At 51.0% G+C, this 20,525-nt stretch overlaps 2 protein-coding genes across 2 annotated transcripts in view; both read left to right on the plus strand.

The window, feature by feature from the left end:
* The first annotated feature begins 1,118 nt into the window (after positions 1 to 1,118).
* Positions 1,119 to 9,391, plus strand: CAMLG (calcium modulating ligand). Its single transcript, XM_038772617.1, has 4 exons — positions 1,119 to 1,249; positions 4,234 to 4,688; positions 5,559 to 5,624; positions 8,765 to 9,391. The coding sequence occupies exons 1-4, from the start codon at positions 1,189 to 1,191 to the stop codon at positions 8,945 to 8,947; spliced, it is 765 nt and encodes a 254-aa protein (XP_038628545.1). The 5' UTR covers positions 1,119 to 1,188; the 3' UTR covers positions 8,948 to 9,391.
* A 10,733-nt stretch (positions 9,392 to 20,124) lies between these two features.
* Positions 20,125 to 20,525, plus strand: part of DDX46 (DEAD-box helicase 46) — a 42,190-nt gene continuing 41,789 nt past the window's right edge. Inside the window, exon 1 of the mRNA XM_038740375.1 lies at positions 20,125 to 20,199. Coding sequence (XP_038596303.1) covers positions 20,183 to 20,199 — 17 coding nt within the window. The 5' untranslated portion in view covers positions 20,125 to 20,182. The remainder of the gene's footprint in view (positions 20,200 to 20,525) is intronic.

Genomic DNA, 20,525 nt, shown 5'->3' on the forward strand with positions numbered 1-20,525 from the left:
GAGGTAAGGAGAAGGGGGCCCAGTGTGGGAAGGCCTCCTGGAGGAGGTGGGATCTCAGTAGGGCCTTGAAGGGAGGAAGAGAGCTAGCTTGGCGGAGGGAGGGCATTCCAGGCCCGGGGGTCGAAGTGAAGTGACTTGCCCAGAGTCACCCAGCAGACAAGTGGCGGAGCGGGATTAGAACCCATGCCCTCTGACTCCCCAGCCCGGGCTCTTTCCACTAAGCCACGCACGCTGCTTTGCAAATCAGCGGCCGCCAGCCTCCTCGTGGCTCTTCGGCAGGGACTGTCTCTATATGTTGCCAATTTGTACTTCCCAAGCGCTTAGTACGGTGCTCTGCACACGGGAAGCGCTCAATCAATACGATTGATTGATTGATTAGAGAAGCAGCGTGGCTCAGTGGAAAGAGCCCGGGCTTTGGAGTCAGAGGTCGTGGGCTCGAACCCCGGCTCCCCCACAAGTCTGCTGTGTGACCTTGGGCAAGTCACTTCCCTTCTCCGAGCCTCAGTTCCCTCATCTGTAAAAACGGGGATGAAGACTGCGAGCCCCCCGTGGGACCACCTGATCACCTTGTAACCTCCCCAGCGCTTAGAACAGCGCTTGGCACAGAGTAAGCGCTTAACAAATGCCATTATTATTATTGATTGTCTGGCGGGGGGCTCGCACCGGCCCGGGGCTGCGTGGGCCGAGGGAAAAGGCACGGGAGCCTGAGGGGGAGGGGGCGCGCGCGCGCGCGCTTTCCAGTGGAATGCGCCGGGCTCGCGCGCGCGCGCGTGCGTGCGTGCGGGTGCCCGCGAGGGGGCGGGCCCGTGGTGGGCGTGGGGCGCGCGCCCACAGTGGGCTGCGCCGGGCTCGCGCGTGCGTGCGTGCGGGTGCCCGCGAGGGGGCGGGCCCACAGTGGGCTGCACGGGGCTCGCGCGTGCGTGCGTGCGTGCGTGCGCGTGCCCGCGAAGGGGGGCGGGCCCGTGGTGGGCGTGGGGCGCGCGCCCGGGCGTCCGGCCCGGCTGAGGGGACGACGCCGCGGCCGCCTCCGCCTCCGCCTCCGCCTCCGCCTGCGCCGCCGCCATGGATCCGGCGGCCGTCACCGCCAACGGCGGGGGCCGGGGCCGGGGCCGGGGCCGGGGCCGGGGAGGGGCCGACGGCCTGACGGCTCCCCAGCGCCGGGCGGAGCTGAGGCGGAGGAAGCTGCTGATGAACTCGGAGCAGCGCATCAACCGGATCATGGGCTTCCACAGGCCGGGGGCCGCCCAGGGTGAGGGAGACACCCCCCCCCCGTCCGTCCGAACGCGGACCCCCCCCCCCCCCGCTATGTATTGAGCGCTTACCGTCCGCAGCGCACTGTACTGAACGCTTGGGAACCTCAAACGCATTCCCTGCCCACCCCGAGCTCCCCGTGCAGAGGGGCGCAGAGACGCCCACCGTGCCTTCCCCTTATGTTGCCCACTTGGCCTTCCCAAGCGCTTAGTGCAGCGCTCTGCACACAGTAAGCGCTCAATAAATACGATTGATTGATTGATTCCCCCCCCACCCTTCCTATGGGCCCCAGTTCCCCCCCAGACTGAGCCCCTTCCTTCCTCTCCCCCTCGTCCCCCTCCCCATCCCCCCATCTTACTTCATCACCATCATCATCATCAATCGTATTGATTGAGCGCTTACTATGTGCAGAGCACTGGACTAAGCGCTTGGGAAGTACAAGTTGGAAACATAGAGAGACAGTCATCATCATCATCAATCGTATTTATTGAGCGCTTACTATGTGCAGAGCACTGTACTAAGCGCTTGGGAAGTCCAAGTTGGCAACATATAGAGACAGTCCCTACCCAACAGTGGGCTCACAGTCTAGAAGGGGGAGACAGAGAACAAAACCAAACATACTAACAAAAGAAAATAAATCCTTCCCTTCCCCACAGTAGTTGTATACATGGATATATGTTTGTACATGTTTATCACTCTATTTGTTTATTTATTTTGCTTGTACATATCTATTCTATTTATTTTATTTTGTTAGTATGTTTGGTTTTGTGCTCTGTCTCCCCCTTTTAGACTGTGAGCCCGCTGTTGGGTAGGGACCGTCTCTCTATATCATCATCAGTCGTATTTATTGAGCGCTTACCGTGTGCAGAGCACTGTACTAAGCGCTTGGGAAGTCCAAGTTGGCAACATATAGAGACAGTCCCCACCCAACAGTGGGCTCACTATATGTTGCCAGCTTGTACTTCCCAAGCGCTTAGTACAGTGCTCTGCACACAGTAAGCGCTCAATAAATACGATTGATGATGATGATGATGATGACTGTCTCTAGATGTTGCCAACTTGTCCTTCCCAAGCGCCTAGTACAGTGCTCTGCACACAGTAAGCGCTCGATAAATACGATTGATTGATTGATTGATCGATCTCCTGAGGACATCGCCCACGCCCGACCCGGAAGAAAAGTCTTCTTTTTTAAGCCAGTCACCCGAAAGGAGCCACAGGAGCTGCGCCACCCAGCTAATCCATTATTGGGTCGGGGCTTCCCACTTCCCTGAAAAAATCTTCCGTTCATTCAGTCGTATTTACTGAGCACTTACTGTGTGCAAAGCACTGTACTAAGCGCTTGGGGAGTACCAGTCGGCAACATGTAGAGATGGTCCCTACCCAACAATGGGCTCACGGTCTAGAAGGGGGAGATAGCAAGTTTCATGGATGGCGTGGGGTGCTGTTTCTCCTCCATCACTCGTGTGTGTTCCCCCTTTTTCTCCCCTAGCCCCCCACCCACTTCAGTTGCCAACTTTGTTTTGCATTTTCAACTTTCTTTAAACCAGAAGTGCTGTGCAAACCCCCTTATGGTTTCCCTCAAGGCCGTAAGTTTGTAATGGGTAGGGAATGTGTCTGCTGCTTCTGTTGTGTTGTACTCTCCCAAACGCTTTGTGCAGTGCTTTGCACATAGTAAGCACTCAATAAATACCATTCATTGATCATTACTGGGATAGATGTTTTGTAATAAGACACATTTTGGCACCTCCTGCCAGATCAGGTACAGCGCAGAAGCTATTTAAATCCAGAAAAATTAAGAAATGGCACCCGTCATACTATCACGGAGAGTGGGGTCGGGATTTCTTTTGATCGTAGTATCAGAGCTCTCCATTTTCTCACCCTATATAGATTTCAGTTGCAGATTCAACTAACATCAAGTCTTGCCTTCGAGTACTTTCAACATCTTTTTCTTCTAACAGATGCCTCCATTTACAAGAAGATTATAAGCATTCAAATGCCTTTTTTTTGTGTTTTCAAGTCTGTAGTGGAAATGAGCAAGGAATGGTAGAAGACTGATTTCTGCTTTGAAAGCCATGATGACTAGGGTGTTTTTTTGTGATCGCAATGGAAGTATAGTCATCCTTCTAGCGTTTATCTTGTTTTGTCATATTAAAGAGGCACTACTTATTTAACCATCCCCCACATTTTGTTCCCATATAGAGCATTGTCTGGACTTTTTTTTAACTTGGCAGGATGTGTTTATCTTTCTTCCAGCCACCATATCTAACATAAGAATGTCATAGCTCCTTTTATTTCCTTGTGCACTTTATTCACACGGAGACCTCTTTGACAGCGAATTCTGAAACGCAGACCTTGGAATAAGGAGAGGGTAGTAGATTTCCTTTCGGCAATCTACACACTCCAGGATTCACTAGCATATTGGAAAGGTAGCTCATAGTTATTAAATCACCCAGACGCTGTCAAGTAGCGAACGGGAGAAACCCAGTCAGTGCTCTCAGCTAGGCCAATCTAAATCTAGGCCAATCATCATCATCATCAATTGTATTTATTGAGCGCTTACTGTGTGCAGAGCACTGTACTAAGCACTTGGGAAGTACAAGTTGGCAACACATAGAGACAGTCCCTACCCAACAGTGGGCTCACAGTCTAAAAGGGGGAGATCTGAAAATCTGAAAAGGTAGGTGTGGCAGAGTTGCCTGAAGAGTTCTAGACTTCAGCTCCATAGGACCAACAGGACAAGGAAATTCTAGGGATAAGTTGTTCTTTCTGCCCCTGCCCCCTGAAGTTCAAGTTTCTTCTGAAGCAGGACTATGTCCTAGTTGAATTAGAATGAGCCAGTTTTAATTGGGCATAGCTTGACTATGGATTCAAAACTGCCATGCTCTGACATTCTCTTTATAATTTGCCTTAGCATTGTGTACGCAGGCTAATGCTGATGTGGTCTAACTTAAAACGCGTTTGTTTTTTTTATTTCCCTCTCAGAAGAAGAAAGTCACACCGAATCAAAACAGCTAAGCAGTGAAAATCTGGACTGCCTCCCCGCTCCATCGGTTTCAAAGAGGGTGGTGCTTGGAGATTCAGTAGGGGCCAAGGATCAGCAGGGTGGTATCTCAGAGCTCAAGAGTTCCCACCTGGGAGACAAAAAGGACTCCTTCAACACACCCGTAGAATGTAGTAACGAGGGTCACCTTGAGCTCCGGCAACGGAGCAGAGGTGATCCGACCATGGAAAACGCCCAGAGGGGCCCCCGGCACGGGTTAGACCAGTACCTGTCGAGATTCGATGAAGCCATGAAGCTAAGAAACCAGTTGGTTAGTGAGAAGCCCGGTCAGGAGAATGGGAATTCAGCAGAGGAATTCGATTCTTTTCGCATTTTTAGATTGGTGGGGTGTGCTCTTCTTGCCTTTGGAGTCAGGGCTTTTGTATGCAAATACCTGGTAAGTTCAAGAGAAGACACCTGTGGGGAGTAGTGACAGTCCAACACCACAGATCTCTTTTAGTAGCGAACATTTGTCAGTGTTCACGTCTGGAGAAGCAGCACGGTTTAGTGGAACGAGCCTGGGCTTGGGAGTCAGAGGTCGTGGGTTCTATTCCCGGCTCCACCACTCATCAGCTGTGTGACTTTGGGCAAGTCGCTTCACTTCTCTGTGCCCCAGTTCCCTCATCTGTAAAATGGGGATTAAGTCTGAGAGCCCCATGTGGGAAAAGCTGATTGCCTTGTATCTAACCCAGTGCCTGGCACGTAGTGAGCGCTTAACAAATACCATCATTATTATTGTTGAATGACATTGATACACAATGGAGGGTTCATTTTTCAGGCAAAGAGAACCTGGGGAGGCCAAAAAAATAACTTCTCTGCCCAGGGGGACGTGCTGATTTTGCTATGAAAATCTTATTTGTTTTAGGTAAACCAAAACTCGTAGGGATATTCTCTAAATAACAACACGTGTAAAGTTTATGCTTTGTTGTAGTTCTTCCTCATGGGTTTTTTTTTGTCGTTTTACACGAGATAGTGTAAATTCAAGCATATACCCTAACGGTGGTTATTTAGACGGGGCCATAAATGACAAGAATGAGGAAATGAGTGACCTCGAATGAGGTCTGAGAAGAAAGTGTGTCATGGTCCCAATAGTCAAAACATCAAATTCTATTACTCACCATTTTTCTAAGGAAAAATTTGATTTTAAGACATCTGATCTCAAGGGAAATACTTTTTCTCAGGAATGAGGCAGCTGGGGCGGTTTTGCCTTCTGACTTCAGAGCTCTGGGGTGGGAAAGTCTAATTTTCTTCCGTTGTGTTTCCACAGTCCATTTTTGCACCATTTCTTACTTTACAACTTGCTTATATGGGATTGTCAAAATATTTTCCCAAGGTAAGCTCATTCTCTTAAAGAAGAAATGCATCAAAATACGTGTCATTCTTGGAGGGAGGTGTCCATGTTTGCTTTGTTTTGCTAGCTTGGGGGCCCCTACAGACAGTTCAGTAGTTGGAAATTAAGACCATGCCTCAAAATGAACAGTAACAGTGATCAGTCTGAGGGTCTGGGCTGTTTTAGCCCCAGGAATAGAGTTCTCTGGGGCTTTTTTTTTTTTTCTTTGCCCAAGGAACAGAAGTAAATAGGAAGAGGTGCCACTAATTTGCCCCTGGAGACCTCATCACTCTTGCCCCCCGGCCCTCTCTTCTCTGGAGGTGGCCCAAGCAGTGAAGAGCATCTGGGTTGGCCGACAGGGTGAGTGACCAAATCTCTAGAGCTGCGGATAAGGTTGGAAGCCCCGAAGCTCGGACTTGACTTGGGCCCTGCTTTCCTCCCAGCACCTCCCCAGTCCGGCTCACCGCCGTGGATGGTGGCGCTGGGCATGAGGCAGGGAGCGTCCAGGCCTCCCGCAGAGCTTACTCTAGTCGTACTTGCGGGTCATAGTATTGTTCGGGGAGCCTTGCTGCCGACCTAGACTTCCCCCCATCACATTCGCCTGGCCATCTCTGGGTGCAGGAGGGTATCTTGGTAAGCCCACTGCCCCTCATCTGCAAGGGGACGGTGTCAGGGGAGAAAGTACCTAGGTCAATCAGTTGTATTCGAGTGCTTACTGTGCGCAGAGCACTGCACTAAGCGCCTGGGAGAGTACACTCTAACAGTCGGTAGACACATTCCCTTCCCGCAGTGAGGTTAACAGTCGAGAGAGCGAGACTCATTGATGTATCGATAAAGTACGGATATGTACATGAGTGCTGTGGGGCTGAGAGAGGAGTGAATAAAGGGAGCTAATCAGGGTGACACAAGGGAGTGGGAGAAGAGGAAATCAGGGCTTAATCTGGGAAGGCTTCTTGGAGGAGGTGTGCTTTCGACAAATCTTTGAAGCTGGGGGAGAGTGATGGCCTGTCGAGATTTGAAGAGGTCGGTGGGAAGGATCCCCAGGTCTCCAGACTACCCTCGGCTTAGACCAGAGCCTCGCAGAGAAACGAGGTCTTGGGAACATCGCAAATCAGGCCCCAGCATTTCTTCATCAGAGCTGAATTTCACTCTGTATAAATATTTCCGGTTCAAATGGGTATTATCCCGCTGTACTGCCCCGTGGGTACTTTTGGACGGTGCAGGTGCCAGTCTTAGGGGAGATTACGGTACCTGAATAGTGGAGCTGAGCTGGGTAGCTTACAGCTGGTCTGCCTGGTTCTAGCCCTTGGAAGAGCCCAGGAAGGAGGAGGAGGAGTTGGCAGTCTCGATCCCAGGAGTGATTTTCCTGTTGAAATGATTTCTTAGCCGACCGCTTACCTCCAAGCTGCCCTTCACTTGCCCTCAAAGACTTTGAAAATGGAGCGTTAATGTTTTTAAAAAGAAACATCTCTGATTCAGAAAGTGAAAGGACGGGGGTTATGGTTATTTCCAGCTAAATGTCTGTTTATAAATTAAGTTTTGAAGGTTATGCCAAATTAGATTGGAAAACAGAGAACAGAAATCACTTTTTGCGAGGCCTCTCCTGCCTCCCCCTGCCCCTCCCACCCCTGGGATGTATCTACACAAACTGAGTGTCTTTTGTGATTTTCCCGTCTTCAAGTCCATCGCTCTGAATTTATTTGCAGAGCAAATGAATTAGAGTCACCATGATAAAAGCTGGGCCGTCTGAACTTGGGTTTATGTCCATCTTTTCTGGCCATTACTGACTATTAGGAATTTGGACCAAGGTATACTGGCTAATGTTTTCTGCTTTTGCAGGACAGAGGGTTGTAGTTTTTAATGCTGTAGTGGAACTGTTGGCTTAGCTTTTTATTTACCACCTTGTTAATAATGTCTGTTGAAGTGATTACCGTGTGTCCAGCACTATTCTAAACACTGGGGTAGATACAAGGTAATCAGGTCAGTCGCGGTCCCTGTCCCATGTGGGATTCACAGTACGTAGGAGGGAGAACTGGTTTTGAGTCCTCATTTTACAGTTGAGGAAACAGGCTCAGAGAAGTGAAGTGACTTGTCCAAGGTCACACGGCAGACAGGCGGCAAAACCAGGATTTAGAACCCAGAATCTCTGATTCCCAGACCCGTGCTCTTTCCCCTAGGCCACGCTGCTTCCCTGGGTCAGTGTCCTTCTGGTTCCTGACACTCTTCCTTTTTAACTATCATGTAGGTGGAGGAAGAGGCAGGAGCCCTGGGTTCCTTTAAACAGTCACCTCCAAACCTCAGGCAGGGACGGGGTTGGCCATCGGAAGAATCAGAGCCCCTGGCCTCGGGTTTCCTTTGGCAGAAACTCGGGGGCTCAGTGCCTCCGGGTGCAGTTCCCCCTTAAATCTCTGATGCCGTGGAGGGGCAGACGATAGGAAGGGAGCAACAACTGCTGCTGGTTTTTATTCATGCCCATTGTCCTAAACTAAGTCTCTTACCAGCCCTCACCTTTTTCAAATGTGCCAGCCCCCAAATCTGACGGGACTCTGTACGTTATTGTTGGATTGTAAGTGAGATAGCCTATCTCCTAGGGTGACTTCCTTGGAGTTTCTTCTTCCCGATCTCAAAGCACCTCATTTTCACTAGCCCCTAGTACTCGACCACTGGTAGAGGTCTTCGGGCTTAGTTGTGCCTAAATACACAGTGGCCAAGAGGAGGAAAAGATGGCTTTCACGTCGCCTGTGGTGCGGCATCCGGGTTTCTGTAGCCGATCGTTGGTCCACTTTGGCCTTGTCTTCTTTGAACTCAGCTCGCCGAGTGAAGCGAGTCCAAAGCAAAGGCAAGCGACATCGCCCGACTTGGCCTCTTCAGCAGTAGGGAACAGTGGTGAAAAACAGTCAAACCGCTGCCAAAATGAAGATTAGACGTGTCTGCCGGTGGGGTCCAGGAAGTGCCAGCTGTGCCACTGAAAAGGAAACCGTAGCTTCATGCCCCTCAAATTGACACTCTTGTTTTGAGGCCCGCTTTCAGCTTAAGCTTGCTAAAAATTGCCACGCTGATTTCATGTATTCTTGGGGTTTAGGTCGCCCGCTCAAAGCGGTGGTGGAATTTTTGCTCACCAGTTTTCCCATGTCTTCGTTCAGGGGGAAAAGAAGATGAAAACAACAGTGTTGACGGCTGCACTTCTACTGTCTGGAATCCCCGCTGAAGTTATCAGTCGGTCCATGGACACCTACAGCAAAATGGGCGATGTCTTCACAGACCTCTGCGTTTACTTTTTCACTTTTATCTTTTGCCATGAACTGCTTGTCTTCTGGGGGGTATGAAGGGCCAAAGTGCCTGTGAAACTCATTAGAGTAGCTTGCAAAACGTGTTTTCTTGTCCTGTATTACCGTAGCACCCCTGGGGGACGGACAGGTTTCCCTCTTCGTACAGAATTCTTCCCAGGGGTTGTAAATCCACTACTGCGAAAGGAAGAGCAGGGTCTTTGGTCAAATGTGTTGGGATTGTGTCCTAGTACCAATTATTTCGTTGCTAAGTATACAATTTCAGGTGTGGAGGGTAGAGGCTGGGTGTCACTCCCAGAGTTCCCAACTTACTCCCCACTTCCCCCTCGAGTTGTGCTTTTTTTTTTTTTTTTTAAACTGAGAGACCTTTGTAGTGAATTTAGCGGAACTGCCAGACATCCGGGTCACCTGCTCCTGGGGACTGCTTCCAGTATTCGTCTTCTCCTTCTGTACAATAAATTAATCCGTCCTAAAAATAGAAAGGACTCCTGTCTCGTAGCCGTATTTTGCCTCGTTTTACACCCAAAAGGGAAAGCCCTTTCAAGTCAACCAATCAGTCACATTTATTGAGTGCATACTGCGTACCAAGCACTGGATTAAGCGCTTGGAAAAGTACAATATAACAGAGTTGGTTTTCTGCCCACAACGAGCTTGCGGTCTAGAGCAGGAGAGGGGCACGAGTATAAGTAAATCTATAATTTCTGTAATTTCCTTCGAATACAAGAATCCAGAGCCATCCCTTCTTCCTCATCTCTCCCCAGCTCATATGGCCTGAAAGCATGTACCTGGCCAGATCAACCCTCCGACTTAAAAATGGCTTTTTTTTTTTTACTGATTGGCTAAAGCTTCCGTATGTTGAAGAATTACTTTTGACAAAGCGCCGATGAGAACCTGAAGATGAGAGTTTTAATGCAGGCAAGCCTTAACATCAACCTGAATCAAGGGACAGCCAGTGCGGTTCAAATCGAGCTGGTGGCACTGGAGTACAGTCTCTTTTGCGGGCTCCTCCTCCTCCTCTGCTTCTCACCACCTAACTGTGGGTGTCCCTTCAGGTTCAGTTCTGGGCCCACTTCTATTCTCCACCTGCATGCACTGCATCGGAGAACTCATTCGAGCACATGATCTCGACTACCACTCTTGCGCAGGTGATCCCCAAATCTGCTTCTCCAACCCTGATCTCTCACTCTCTGCAGTCTGGCATTTCCTCCTGCCTTCAAGACACCTCGAGCTTGGATGTCCTCTCATCCGCTCAGACTTACTATTTCTAAAACAGAACTTCTTATCTTCCCACCCAAATCCTGTCCTCCCCCTGACTTTCCCATCACTATAGACAGCACTGCCACGAGCCTGTAACCTTCCTGTTAGCCGTGACTCCTCTCCTTCAACCCACGGATTCAGTCCATCCGGTCGGTTCCGCCTTCACAACGGTGCTAAAATCCACCCTTCCTCTTAGGATTTCCTCTTAGGAAAGTGTCTGGCACATAGTAAGTGCTTAATAAACACCATAATCATCATCATCGTCAAATGCTTACCAAATGCCGTTTCTAGAAAGACAAAAAGCTACCAAGACTACCCAGATGCCCGGAGCCGGGGCTGCACTTTTTACTAATGGCTGCTCTCAAGCATTACCAACTAGTTTGGGGAATCAATAGTACTAAGTGCCTACTGTGTGTGCAGCGATCAATCTATGATAAATACAATAAATATATAAGATAAATTAGATATTACATTATATTATAAAATATAGTCTTCTAGACTGTGAGCCCACTGTTGGGTAGGGACTATCTCTATATGTTGCCAACCTGTACTTCCCAAGCGCTTAGTACAGTGCTCTGCACCCAGTAAGCGCTCAATAAATATGATTGAATTATACAATATACTATCTAATTAATATATAATAAATATAATAAATCTAGACTGTGAGCCCGCCGTTGGGTAGGGACCATCTCTATATGTTGCCAACTTGTACTTCCCAAGCGCTCTGCACACAGCACTCAATAAATACGATTGAATGAATAAATATAAATATGCAATTAATTTGTTTTAATGCCAGTCTCCTCCTCTAGACTGTAAGCTCGTGGACAGGGAATGTGTCTGTTTTTCGTTCATTCATTCAATCGTATTAAGCCCTAACTATGTGCAGAACACTGTACTAAGTGCTTGGGAAAGTACAATACAACAATAAACAGTGACATTCCCTGCCCACAACGAACTCACAGTCCAGAGGGGGGGGAGGCAGACATCGATACAAATAAAATGACATATGTACATAAATGCTGCGGGGCTGGAGGGGGGAAGAACAAAGGGAGCAAGTTAGCGGGAGTAGAAGGTGAGGAAAAGTGGGGTTTAGTTTGGGAAGGCCTCTTGGAGGAGATGTGCCTTCAATGAGGCTTTGAAGCAGGGGAGAAGGTTAGCACTGCTATTATATTGTGCTCTCCCAAGCGCTCAGTGCGGGGCTCTGCACACAGTAAGCTCTCAGTAAATACGATTAATTGATATTTAATGAGGGCTTAGTGTGCACAGCACTACACTGAGGACCTGGGATAGTATAGATCCATCCCCACAAGGAGCTTATAGCCTAGAGGTGGGAGGGAGACTTTGAAATAAACTACAGATGGGGAAGTGGCAGGGTGAAAGACTACATACCTAAGTGCTCTGGGGCAAGGGAGGAGTGAATATCAAAGGATTAAGAACAGATCCAGTGGCCTAGGCAATACAGAAGAAAGAGTGAATAGGGAAATGGGAGCTTAATTGGAGAAGTCCTCTTAAATAGGTGTCATTTCAGGTGGGCTTTAAATGTAGGCAGAGTGCAAATGAATCCTTCCCAGACTAAGCCTCCCTTTTCTTCAGCTCCCCCTCAGCATTCATTCCCTATGCTCTCCCCTTCTCTCCCCTCCCTAAAGCACTTGTGTATATATGTACGGGTATATAATTCTGTTTATACTGATGCCTGCTTACTTGTTTTGATGTGTATATATATATATATATATATATATATATATACACATCAAAACAAGTAAGCAGGCATCAGTATAAATAGAATTATATATACATATATATATACATATATATACATATATATATATCAGAGAAGCAGCATGGCTCAGTGGAAAGAGCACGCGCTTTGGAGTGAGAGGTCATGGGTTCAAATCCCAGCTCTGCCAATTGTCAGCTGTGTGACTTTGGGCAAGTCACTTAACTTCTCTTTGCCTCAGTTACCTCATCTGTGAAATGGGGATGAAGACTGTGAGCCCCCCGTGGGACAACCTGATCACCTTGTAACCACCCCAGCGCTTAGAACAGTGCTCTGCACATAGTAAGCGCTTAATAAATGCCATCATTATTATTATATATCTACCATTCTATTTATATTGATGCCTCTTTACTTCTTTTGATGTCTATCTCCCGGGGTGGGCAGGGATTGTGTGTCTTTATTGCTGAATTGTTTTTTCCAAGTGCTTAGTATAGTGCTCTGCACCCAATAAGCACTTAGTAAATATGATTGAATGAATGAATGAATGAATGCAATGCACTGGACGCAATGCAGAGTACTAAAGACTTGGGAAAGTGCGTCAGCTGCACAAGGCACTTTGTCTGCCCCGGGGTGATGATGATGATGAGGTCTCAGAGATATTTTGTTCCCCACCTCTGACAGCACTGCTATCCCTGCCAGCTGTCTTTCGGTGTCATCGTTGGCCATGGTGTGGGGGTCGAGCAAGAGGGCGCGAACCCGTCAGGGCCGATCATCACCATTACAGTTAAAACCGCTGTACACATACGTGTCCTCCCCTACTTTCTCTTGTCTTCCCGCCCTTACGCTCCAGTCCTATGGACAACAGTCTGCGCCAATCCGATCTCTTGCTGAAAGAGAGACAGTGCCGTTTGGCCGCTCTGCGGTATCCAAGCGACGCTCATCCCGAATGGCGAAGGCCAGAAAAGGTGGCCTGGGGCACCGTGTGCAATCTGCCGCTCAATCAACCGATCGTATTTATTGAGGGCTTACTCAGTGCAGAACACTGTACTCATTCCCTGCCCACAACAAGTTTATAGTCTAGACGGGGTCTAGAGTGCAAAAGACACTCACACAAATGGAAACAATGTCAATCAATCAATCGTATTTATTGAGCACTTACTGTGTGCAGAGCACTGTACTAAGCGCTTGGGAAGTACAAGTTGGCAACATATAGAGACAGTCCCTACCCAACAGTGGGCTCACAGTCTAAAAGGGGGAGACAGAGAACCAAACCAAACATACTAACAAAATAAAATAAATAGAATAGATATGTACAAGTAAAATAAATAAATAAATAGAGTAATAAATATGTACAAACATACATATATACAGGTGCTGTGGGGAAGGGAAGGAGGTAAGATGGGGGGCGTGGAGAGGGGGACGAGGGGGAGAGGAAGGAAGGGGCTCAGTCTGGGAAGGCCTCCTGGAGGAGGTGAGCTCTCAGTAGAGCCTTGAAGGGAGGAAGAGAGCTAGTTTGGCGGATGGGCAGAGGGAGGGCATTCCAGGCCAGGGGGATGACGTGGGCCGGGGGTCAATGGCGGGAAAGGCGAGAGCGAGGTACGGTGAGGAGATTAGCGGCGGAGGAGAAGAGGGTGCGGGCTGGGCTGTAGAAGGAGAGAAGGGAGGTGACGTAGGAGGGGGCGAGGTGATGGACAGCCTTGAAGCCCAGGGTGAGGAGTTTCTGCCTGATGCGCAGATTGATTGGTAGCCACTGGAGATTTTTGAGGAGGGGAGTAATATGCCCAGAGCGTTTCTGGACAAAGATAATCCGGGCAGCAGCATGAAGTATGGATTGAAGTGGGGAGAGACACGAGGATGGGAGATCAGAGAGAAGGCTGATGCAGTAGTCCAGACGGGACAGGATGAGAGCTTGAATGAGCAGGGTAGCGGTTTGGATGGAGAGGAAAGGGCGGATCTTGGCAATGTTGCGGAGCTGAGACAGGCAGGTTTTGGTGACGGCTTGGATGTGAGGGGTGAATGAGAGAGCGGAGTCGAGGATGACACCGAGGTTGCGGGCTTGTGAGACGGGAAGGATGGTAGTGCCGTCAACAGAGATGGGAAAGTCAGGGAGAGGGCAGGGTTTGGGAGGGAAGACAAGGAGTTCATTCTTGGACATGTTGAGTTTTAGGTGGCGGGCAGACATCCAGATGGAGAGGTCCTGAAGGCAGGAGGAGATGCGAGCCTGGAGGGAGGGGGAGAGAGCAGGGGCAGAGATGTAGATCTGGGTGTCATCAGCGTAGAGATGATAGTTGAAGCCGTGGGAGCGAATGAGGTCACCAAGGGAGTGAGTGTAGATCGAGAACAGAAGGGGACCAAGCACTGATCCTTGGGGAACCCCCACAGTAAGGGGATGGGAGGGGGAGGAGGAGCCTGCAAAAGAGACTGAGAATGAACGACCGGAGAGATAAGAGGAGAACCAGGAGAGGACGGAGTCTGTGAAGCCAAGGTCGGATAGTGTGTTGAGGAGAAGGGGGTGGTACACTGTGTCGAAGGCAGCTGAGAGGTCGAGGAGGATTAGGAAGGAGTATGAGCCGTTAGATTTGGCAAGCAGGAGGTCATTGGTGACCTTTGAGAGGGCAGTTTCCGTGGAATGTAGGGGACGGAGGCCAGACTGGAGAGGGTCGAGGAGAGAGTTGGTGTTGAGGAATTCGAGGCAGCGTGTGTAGACGACTCGTTCAAGGAGTTTGGAAAGGAATGGTAGGAGGGAGATGGGGCGATAACTAGAAGGTGAGGTGGGGTCAAGAGAGGGTTTTTTTAGGATGGGAGAGACATGGGCATGTTTGAAGGCAGAGGGGAAGGAACCAGTGGAGAGTGAGCGGTTGAAGATGGAAGTTAAGGAGAGGAGAAGGGATGGAGCAAGATATTTCATGAGATGAGAGGGAATTGGGTCAGAAGCACAGGTGGCCGGAGTAGCACTTGAGAGGAGGGAGGAGAGCTCCTCTGAGGATACTGCTGGGAAGGATGGGAGAGTAGCAGAGAGTGTTGAGAGCCGGGGGGTTGGAGAAAGGAGGGGAGTGACTTTGGGGAGGTCGGACATGATGGATTTAATTTTGTTAATGAAGTAGGAGGCCAGATCGTTGGGGGTGAGGGAAGGAGGAGGGGGAGGAACCGGGGGCCTGAGAAGGGAGTTGAATGTACGGAAGAGCTGGCGGGGGTGATGGGCATGGGTGTCAATAAGCGAGGAGAAATAGTTTTGTCTGGCAGAGGAGAGGGCTGAGTTAAGGCAGGAAAGGATAAACTTGAAGTGAAAGAGGTTGGCACGGTGTCTAGACTTTTGCCAGCAGCGTTCGGCAGCTCGAGCGTAACAGCGAAGGAGGCAGACAGTGGCAGTGATCCAGGGCTGTGGGTTAGTGGTACGAGAGCGGCGAAGGGAAAGGGGAGCGAGTGAGTCTAGCTGAGTAGAAAGGGTAGAGTTGAGAGCAGCAATCTGATCATCAAGATTGGGTAGAGAGGAGAGGGAGGCGACGTGGGGCGTGAGGCGCTCAGAAAGATGGATGGGGTCTAGAGAGCAGAGATCTCTGTGAGGGAGTAATATGGATTTACAGGGGAAAGGAGTGTGAGTGAGGAGGCAGGTGAGAAGATTATGATCAGAGAGAGGGATTTCAGAGTTGGTGAGGGTGGACACAGTGCAGCGGTAGGAGATGATGAGGTCGAGGGTATGACCAAGTTGGTGAGTGGGTGAGGTGGGGTGGTGCAAGAGGTTGGCAGCGTCGAGGAGAGATAGAAGGCGGGCGGCAGAGGAGTCATCAGGGATATCCATGTGGATATTGAAGTCTCCGAGGATCAGAGTGGGCATGGAAAAGGAGAGAAGGAAATTGAGGAAGGGGTCAAAATCGTTAAAGAAGTTGGAGGTGGGGCCGGGGAGGGGGGGGGCAGTAGATGACGGCTACAAGAATCTGGAGGGGGTGGGAGAGGCGAATAATGTGGGCTTCAAAGGAAGGGAAGGAAAGGGAAGGGGGAGGAGGGATAGTGTGAAAGCGACATTGGGGGGGCGAGAAGGAAGCCGGCACCTCCTCCTTTTCCGGTGAGTCTGGGGGAGTGGGAGAAGAAGAGGCCTGCACTGGAGAGAGCAGCAGAAGAGACCTTGTCGTCCGGAGACAACCGTGTTCCAGTTAGGGCGAGGAGGAGTAGAGAGCTGGAGAGGAATAGGTCCAGGATGAAAGGGAGCTTACTTCAAACGGAGCGGGGGTTCCAGAGGCCACACTTGGCAGCAGCTGTCGAGGGAGGGGAGGGAGGGGGAAGGGTGCGAGGGGTGGGGAGGGTTTGGATTGGGATGAGTTTGCGGGGGCCTGGGCGGGGAGAGTGGGAAGAGGGGTGGCGATGGGAAAGGAGAACTGGGATGGGGAGGGGCGGGGAGGAGGGGAGGGATGGGGGCCGGGAGGGAGGAGCGGAGGACTGGAGCTGGTACAGAGGGATCCTTGGTAGGGGGTGAGGGGAGTGGTCTCGGTGGGGGAGAGGGAGGGAAAAAGCTGGGTGGGAGAGGGGAAGGGGAAGGTGAGGAATGGGAATGGCAGTTGGGAGCAAGGGAATTGAAAGTTCATGGTAAGGACAGCAGGACGAGTGACAGTCCCGCGGGGGGTTAACAATTGAGATGCAGAAGCGATAAAACAGTAGCAATGATATAAGTAGGCGATGGCATCACAGGGGGTAGACAATTAACATGCTATGGCAATAATAAAATTGGCAGATAATGATTTCACAAAGAGCAGATACAAACTATAATGTGCTGGAGTAGGGTGGACCTGTTAAGGGGGTCAGGGAGCAGAGATACCTGGGGAGAGGAGTGAACAGCCAACTAGCATGGGAGGGCTGAGGAGGTGCCAATGAGGTTACAAGGTAATGGAACTTGGTGATAACAAGGGCCTTTTTCCCGGGGTGGGGAAAAAGGGGGGGTGGGGGAGAGTCAGTCAGGACCGGATTGGGAAGGGGGGGATGGGGGGTACTTTAAGGAAGGTCGCTTAAATGGGGGGGGGGGGTAGAAGCAGGGGGCGTCTATGGTGGCCTCCGGCCTAGAATGCCCTCCCTCCTCACATCCTTCAAACAATCACACTTCCCCCTTTGAAAGGCCTACTGAAGGCTCACGTCCTCCAGGACGCCTTCCCAGACTGAGCTCTCTCCCCCTTTTTCCTCTCCTCCCCCTCCCCTTCCCACCGCCCCCCTTCCCTCCCTCCTCCCCCTCCCCACAGCACTCGTGTACATATTTCTAATTCTATTTATTTTAGAATGATGTGTATATCGCTCCAATGCTATTTCAAGTGCTTAGTACAGTGCCCTGCACACAGTACACGCTCAATAAATCTGATCGAATGAATAAATAAATAGAGTAATAAATATGTACAAACATATATACATATATATAGGTATTATTATTATTAGAGAAGTGGCATGGCCTAGTGATGATGATGATGATGGCATTTATTAAGCACTTACTATGTGCAAAGCACTGTTCTAAGCCCTGGGGAGGCCCCCCACCCCACCTTACCTCCTTCCCTTCCCCACAGCACTTGTATATACGTATATATGTTTGTACATATTTATTACTCTATTTATTTATTTATTTTACTTGTACCTATCTATTCTATTTATTTTATTTTGTTAATATGTTTGGTTTTGTTCTCTGTCTCCCCCTTCTAGACTGTGAGCCCACTGTTGGGTAGGGACCGTCTCTAGATGTTGCCAACTTGGACTTCCCAAGCGCTTAGTACGGTGCTGCACACACAGTAAGCGCTCAATAAATACGATTGATTGATTGATTGATTGATTAGAGAAGCGGCATGGCTTAGTGATGATGATGATGATGATGATGATGATGATGATGATGGTATTTATTAAGCACTTACTATGTGCAAAGCACTGTTCTAAGCGCTGGGGAGGCCCCCCCCCCCCCCTTACCTCCTTCCCTTCCCCACAGCACTTGCATATATGTATATATAACTTGTACATATTTATTACTCTATTTATTTATTTATTTTACATGTACATATCCATTGTATTTATTTTATTTTGTTAATATGTTTGGTTTTGTTCTCCGACTCCCCCTTCTAGACTGTGAGCCCACTGTTGGGTAGGGACCGTCTCTAGATGTTGCCAAGTCGGACTTCCCAAGCGCTTAGTACGGTGCTCCGCACACAATAAGCGCTCAATAAATACAATTGATTGATTGATTGAATTTCTATTGGTGCCCAGGTACTTGTTTTGAGGTCTGCCTCCCGGCTTCTAGCCTGCGGGGCCCGTCTCTGTGTGTTCCAGGCGCTCAGTCCGGTGGTCCGCACACAGTAAGCGCTCGCTAAATACGGTTAAATGAGTGAATGAATGAGAGAGGGAGAGAGAGGGAGAGAGGGAGGTAGAGAGGGAGAGAGAGGGAGAGGAAGGGAGAGGGAGAGGGAGAGGGAGAGGGTCACCAATGGTCACCAATGGAGGGTCTCAAAGGTCACCAATGACCTCCTGCTTGCCAAATCCAACGGCTCCTACTCTGTCCTAATCCTCCTCGACCTCTCAGCTGCCTTTGACACTGTGGACCAGCCCCTTCTCCTCAACACGCTATCCGACCTTGGCTTCACAGACTCCGTCCTCTCCTGGTTCTCCTCTTTTCTCTCCGTTCGTTCTTTCTCAGTCTCTTTTGCAGGCTCCTCCTCCCCCTCCCATCCTCTTACTGTGGGGGTTCCACAAGGTTCAGTTCTTGGTCCCCTTCTGTTCTCGATCTACACTCACTCCCTTGGTGACCTCATTCGCTCCCACGGCTTCAACTATCATCTCTACGCTGATGACACCCAGATCTACGCCTCTGCCCCTGCTCTCTCCCCTTCTCTCCAGGCTCGCATCTCCTCCTGCCTTCAGGACATCTCCGTCTGGATGTCCTTCCGCCACCTAAAGCTCAACATGTCCAAGACTGAACTCCTTGTCTTCCCTCCCAAATGCTGCCCTCTCCCTGACCTTCCCATCACTGTTGACGGCACTACCATCCTTCCCGTCTCACAAGCCCACGACCTTGGTGTCATCCTCGACTCCGCTTTCTCGCTCACCCCTCACATCCAAGCCGTCACCAAAACCTGCCGGTCTCAGCTCCGCAACGTTGCCAAGATCCGCCCTCCATCCAAACCACTACCCTGCTCGTTCAAACTCTCATCCTATCCCGTCTGGACTACTGCATCAGCCTTCTCTCTGATCTCCCATCCTCGTGTCTCTCCCCACTTCAATCCATACTTCATGCTGCTGCCCGGATTATCTTTGTCCAGAAACGCTCTGGGCATACCACTCCCCTCCTCAAAACCTCCAGTGGCTACCGATCAATCTGCGCATCAGGCAGAAACTCCTCACCCCGGGCTTCAAGGCTGGCCATCCCCTCGCCCCCTCCTACCTCACCTCCCTTCTCTCCTTCTCCAGCCCAGCCCGCACCCTCCGCTCCTCCGCCGCGAATCTCCTCACCGTGCCTCGTTCTCGCCTGTCCCGCCATCGACCCCCGGGCCTGGAATGCCCCCAATCCCTCTGCCCCTCCGCCAAGCTGGCTCTCTTCCTCCCTTCAAGGCCCTGCTGAGAGCTCCCCTCCTCCAGGAGGCCTTCCCAGACTGAGCCCCTTCCTTCCTCTCCCCCTCGTCCCCCTCTCCATCCCCCCATCCTACCTACCTCCTTCCCTTCCCCACAGCAGCTGTATATATGCATATATTTTTGTACATATTTATTACTCAATTTATTTCTTTATTTCACTTGTACATATCTATTCTATTTAATTTTGTTAGCATGTTTGGTTTTGTTCTCCGTCTCCCCCTTTTAGACTGTGAGCCCACTGTTGGGTAGGGACCGTCTCTATATGTTGCCGATTTGTACTTCCCAAGTGCTTAGTACAGTGCTCTGCACATAGTAAGCGCTCAATAAATACGATTGATTGATTGATTGAGAGAGGGAGAGGGAGGGAGGGAGAGGGAGAGGGAGAGAGGGAGAGAGAGGGAGGGAGGGAGGGAGGGGGGAGGGGGAGGGAGAGAACGCGCGTGCGCGCGTGCGCGCGAATGATTGACGGCGCGAGGTGCGGGCGCCTGGCTCCAGCGCCGTGGGTTCCTCCGGCCGCCAGAGGGCGCGGTGGGGCGGGGCTGCGCGGCCTGGGCCCGTCCGGCTCCCCCTCTTGGCGGCTTGGCGGCTTGGCGGGCGCTTCCTGTCGGCCGCGGCCCGCGGGATGGACGGCCCGGGCCCCGCCGCCGCCGCCGCCGCTTAGCGCCGCCGCTTAGCGCCGCCGCCCCCGCCGAGCCCCAGGGAACGCCGGCCTCGCCATGGGCCGGGAGTCGCGGTGAGGAGCGGACGGGCGGGCGGGCGGGCGGGCGGGCGGAGGGGGGGAGGAGGAGAGAGGGGAGGGCCCGGCCACGGCCACGGCCACGGCCGGTCAGTCAGCCAGTCAGTCAGCCAGTCAGTCAGTCAGTCAGTGGTTTGGTGGGTGCGGAGCGCTTGGGCAGGAGGAAGGGGCCGCTGGGAGCGGGCGGGCTGCGCGGGGCGGCGGGCCTGACGGCTTCCCGGGGTGTGTGTGTGTGTGTGTGTGTCGCGTGCGTGTGTGTGTGCGTGTGCGTGTGTGTGCGCGCGTGTGCGTGGGGTCGGTCCCCGGTGTGTCCCCCCCGCCCC

Source organism: Tachyglossus aculeatus, chromosome X1, assembly GCF_015852505.1.
Source record: "Tachyglossus aculeatus isolate mTacAcu1 chromosome X1, mTacAcu1.pri, whole genome shotgun sequence".
Lineage (NCBI taxonomy): Eukaryota > Metazoa > Chordata > Mammalia > Monotremata > Tachyglossidae > Tachyglossus > Tachyglossus aculeatus.

Excerpts from the sequence above, each read along its gene's own strand:
- CAMLG (XM_038772617.1), top strand. The coding sequence starts at position 1,189 with ATGAACTCGGAGCAGCGCATCAACCGGATCATGGGCTTCCACAGGCCG. Across the intron at positions 4,689-5,558 it reads CTTTTGTATGCAAATACCTG|TCCATTTTTGCACCATTTCT; the intron begins GTAAGTTCAAGA and ends GTGTTTCCACAG. Across the intron at positions 5,625-8,764 it reads TGTCAAAATATTTTCCCAAG|GGGGAAAAGAAGATGAAAAC; the intron begins GTAAGCTCATTC and ends GTCTTCGTTCAG.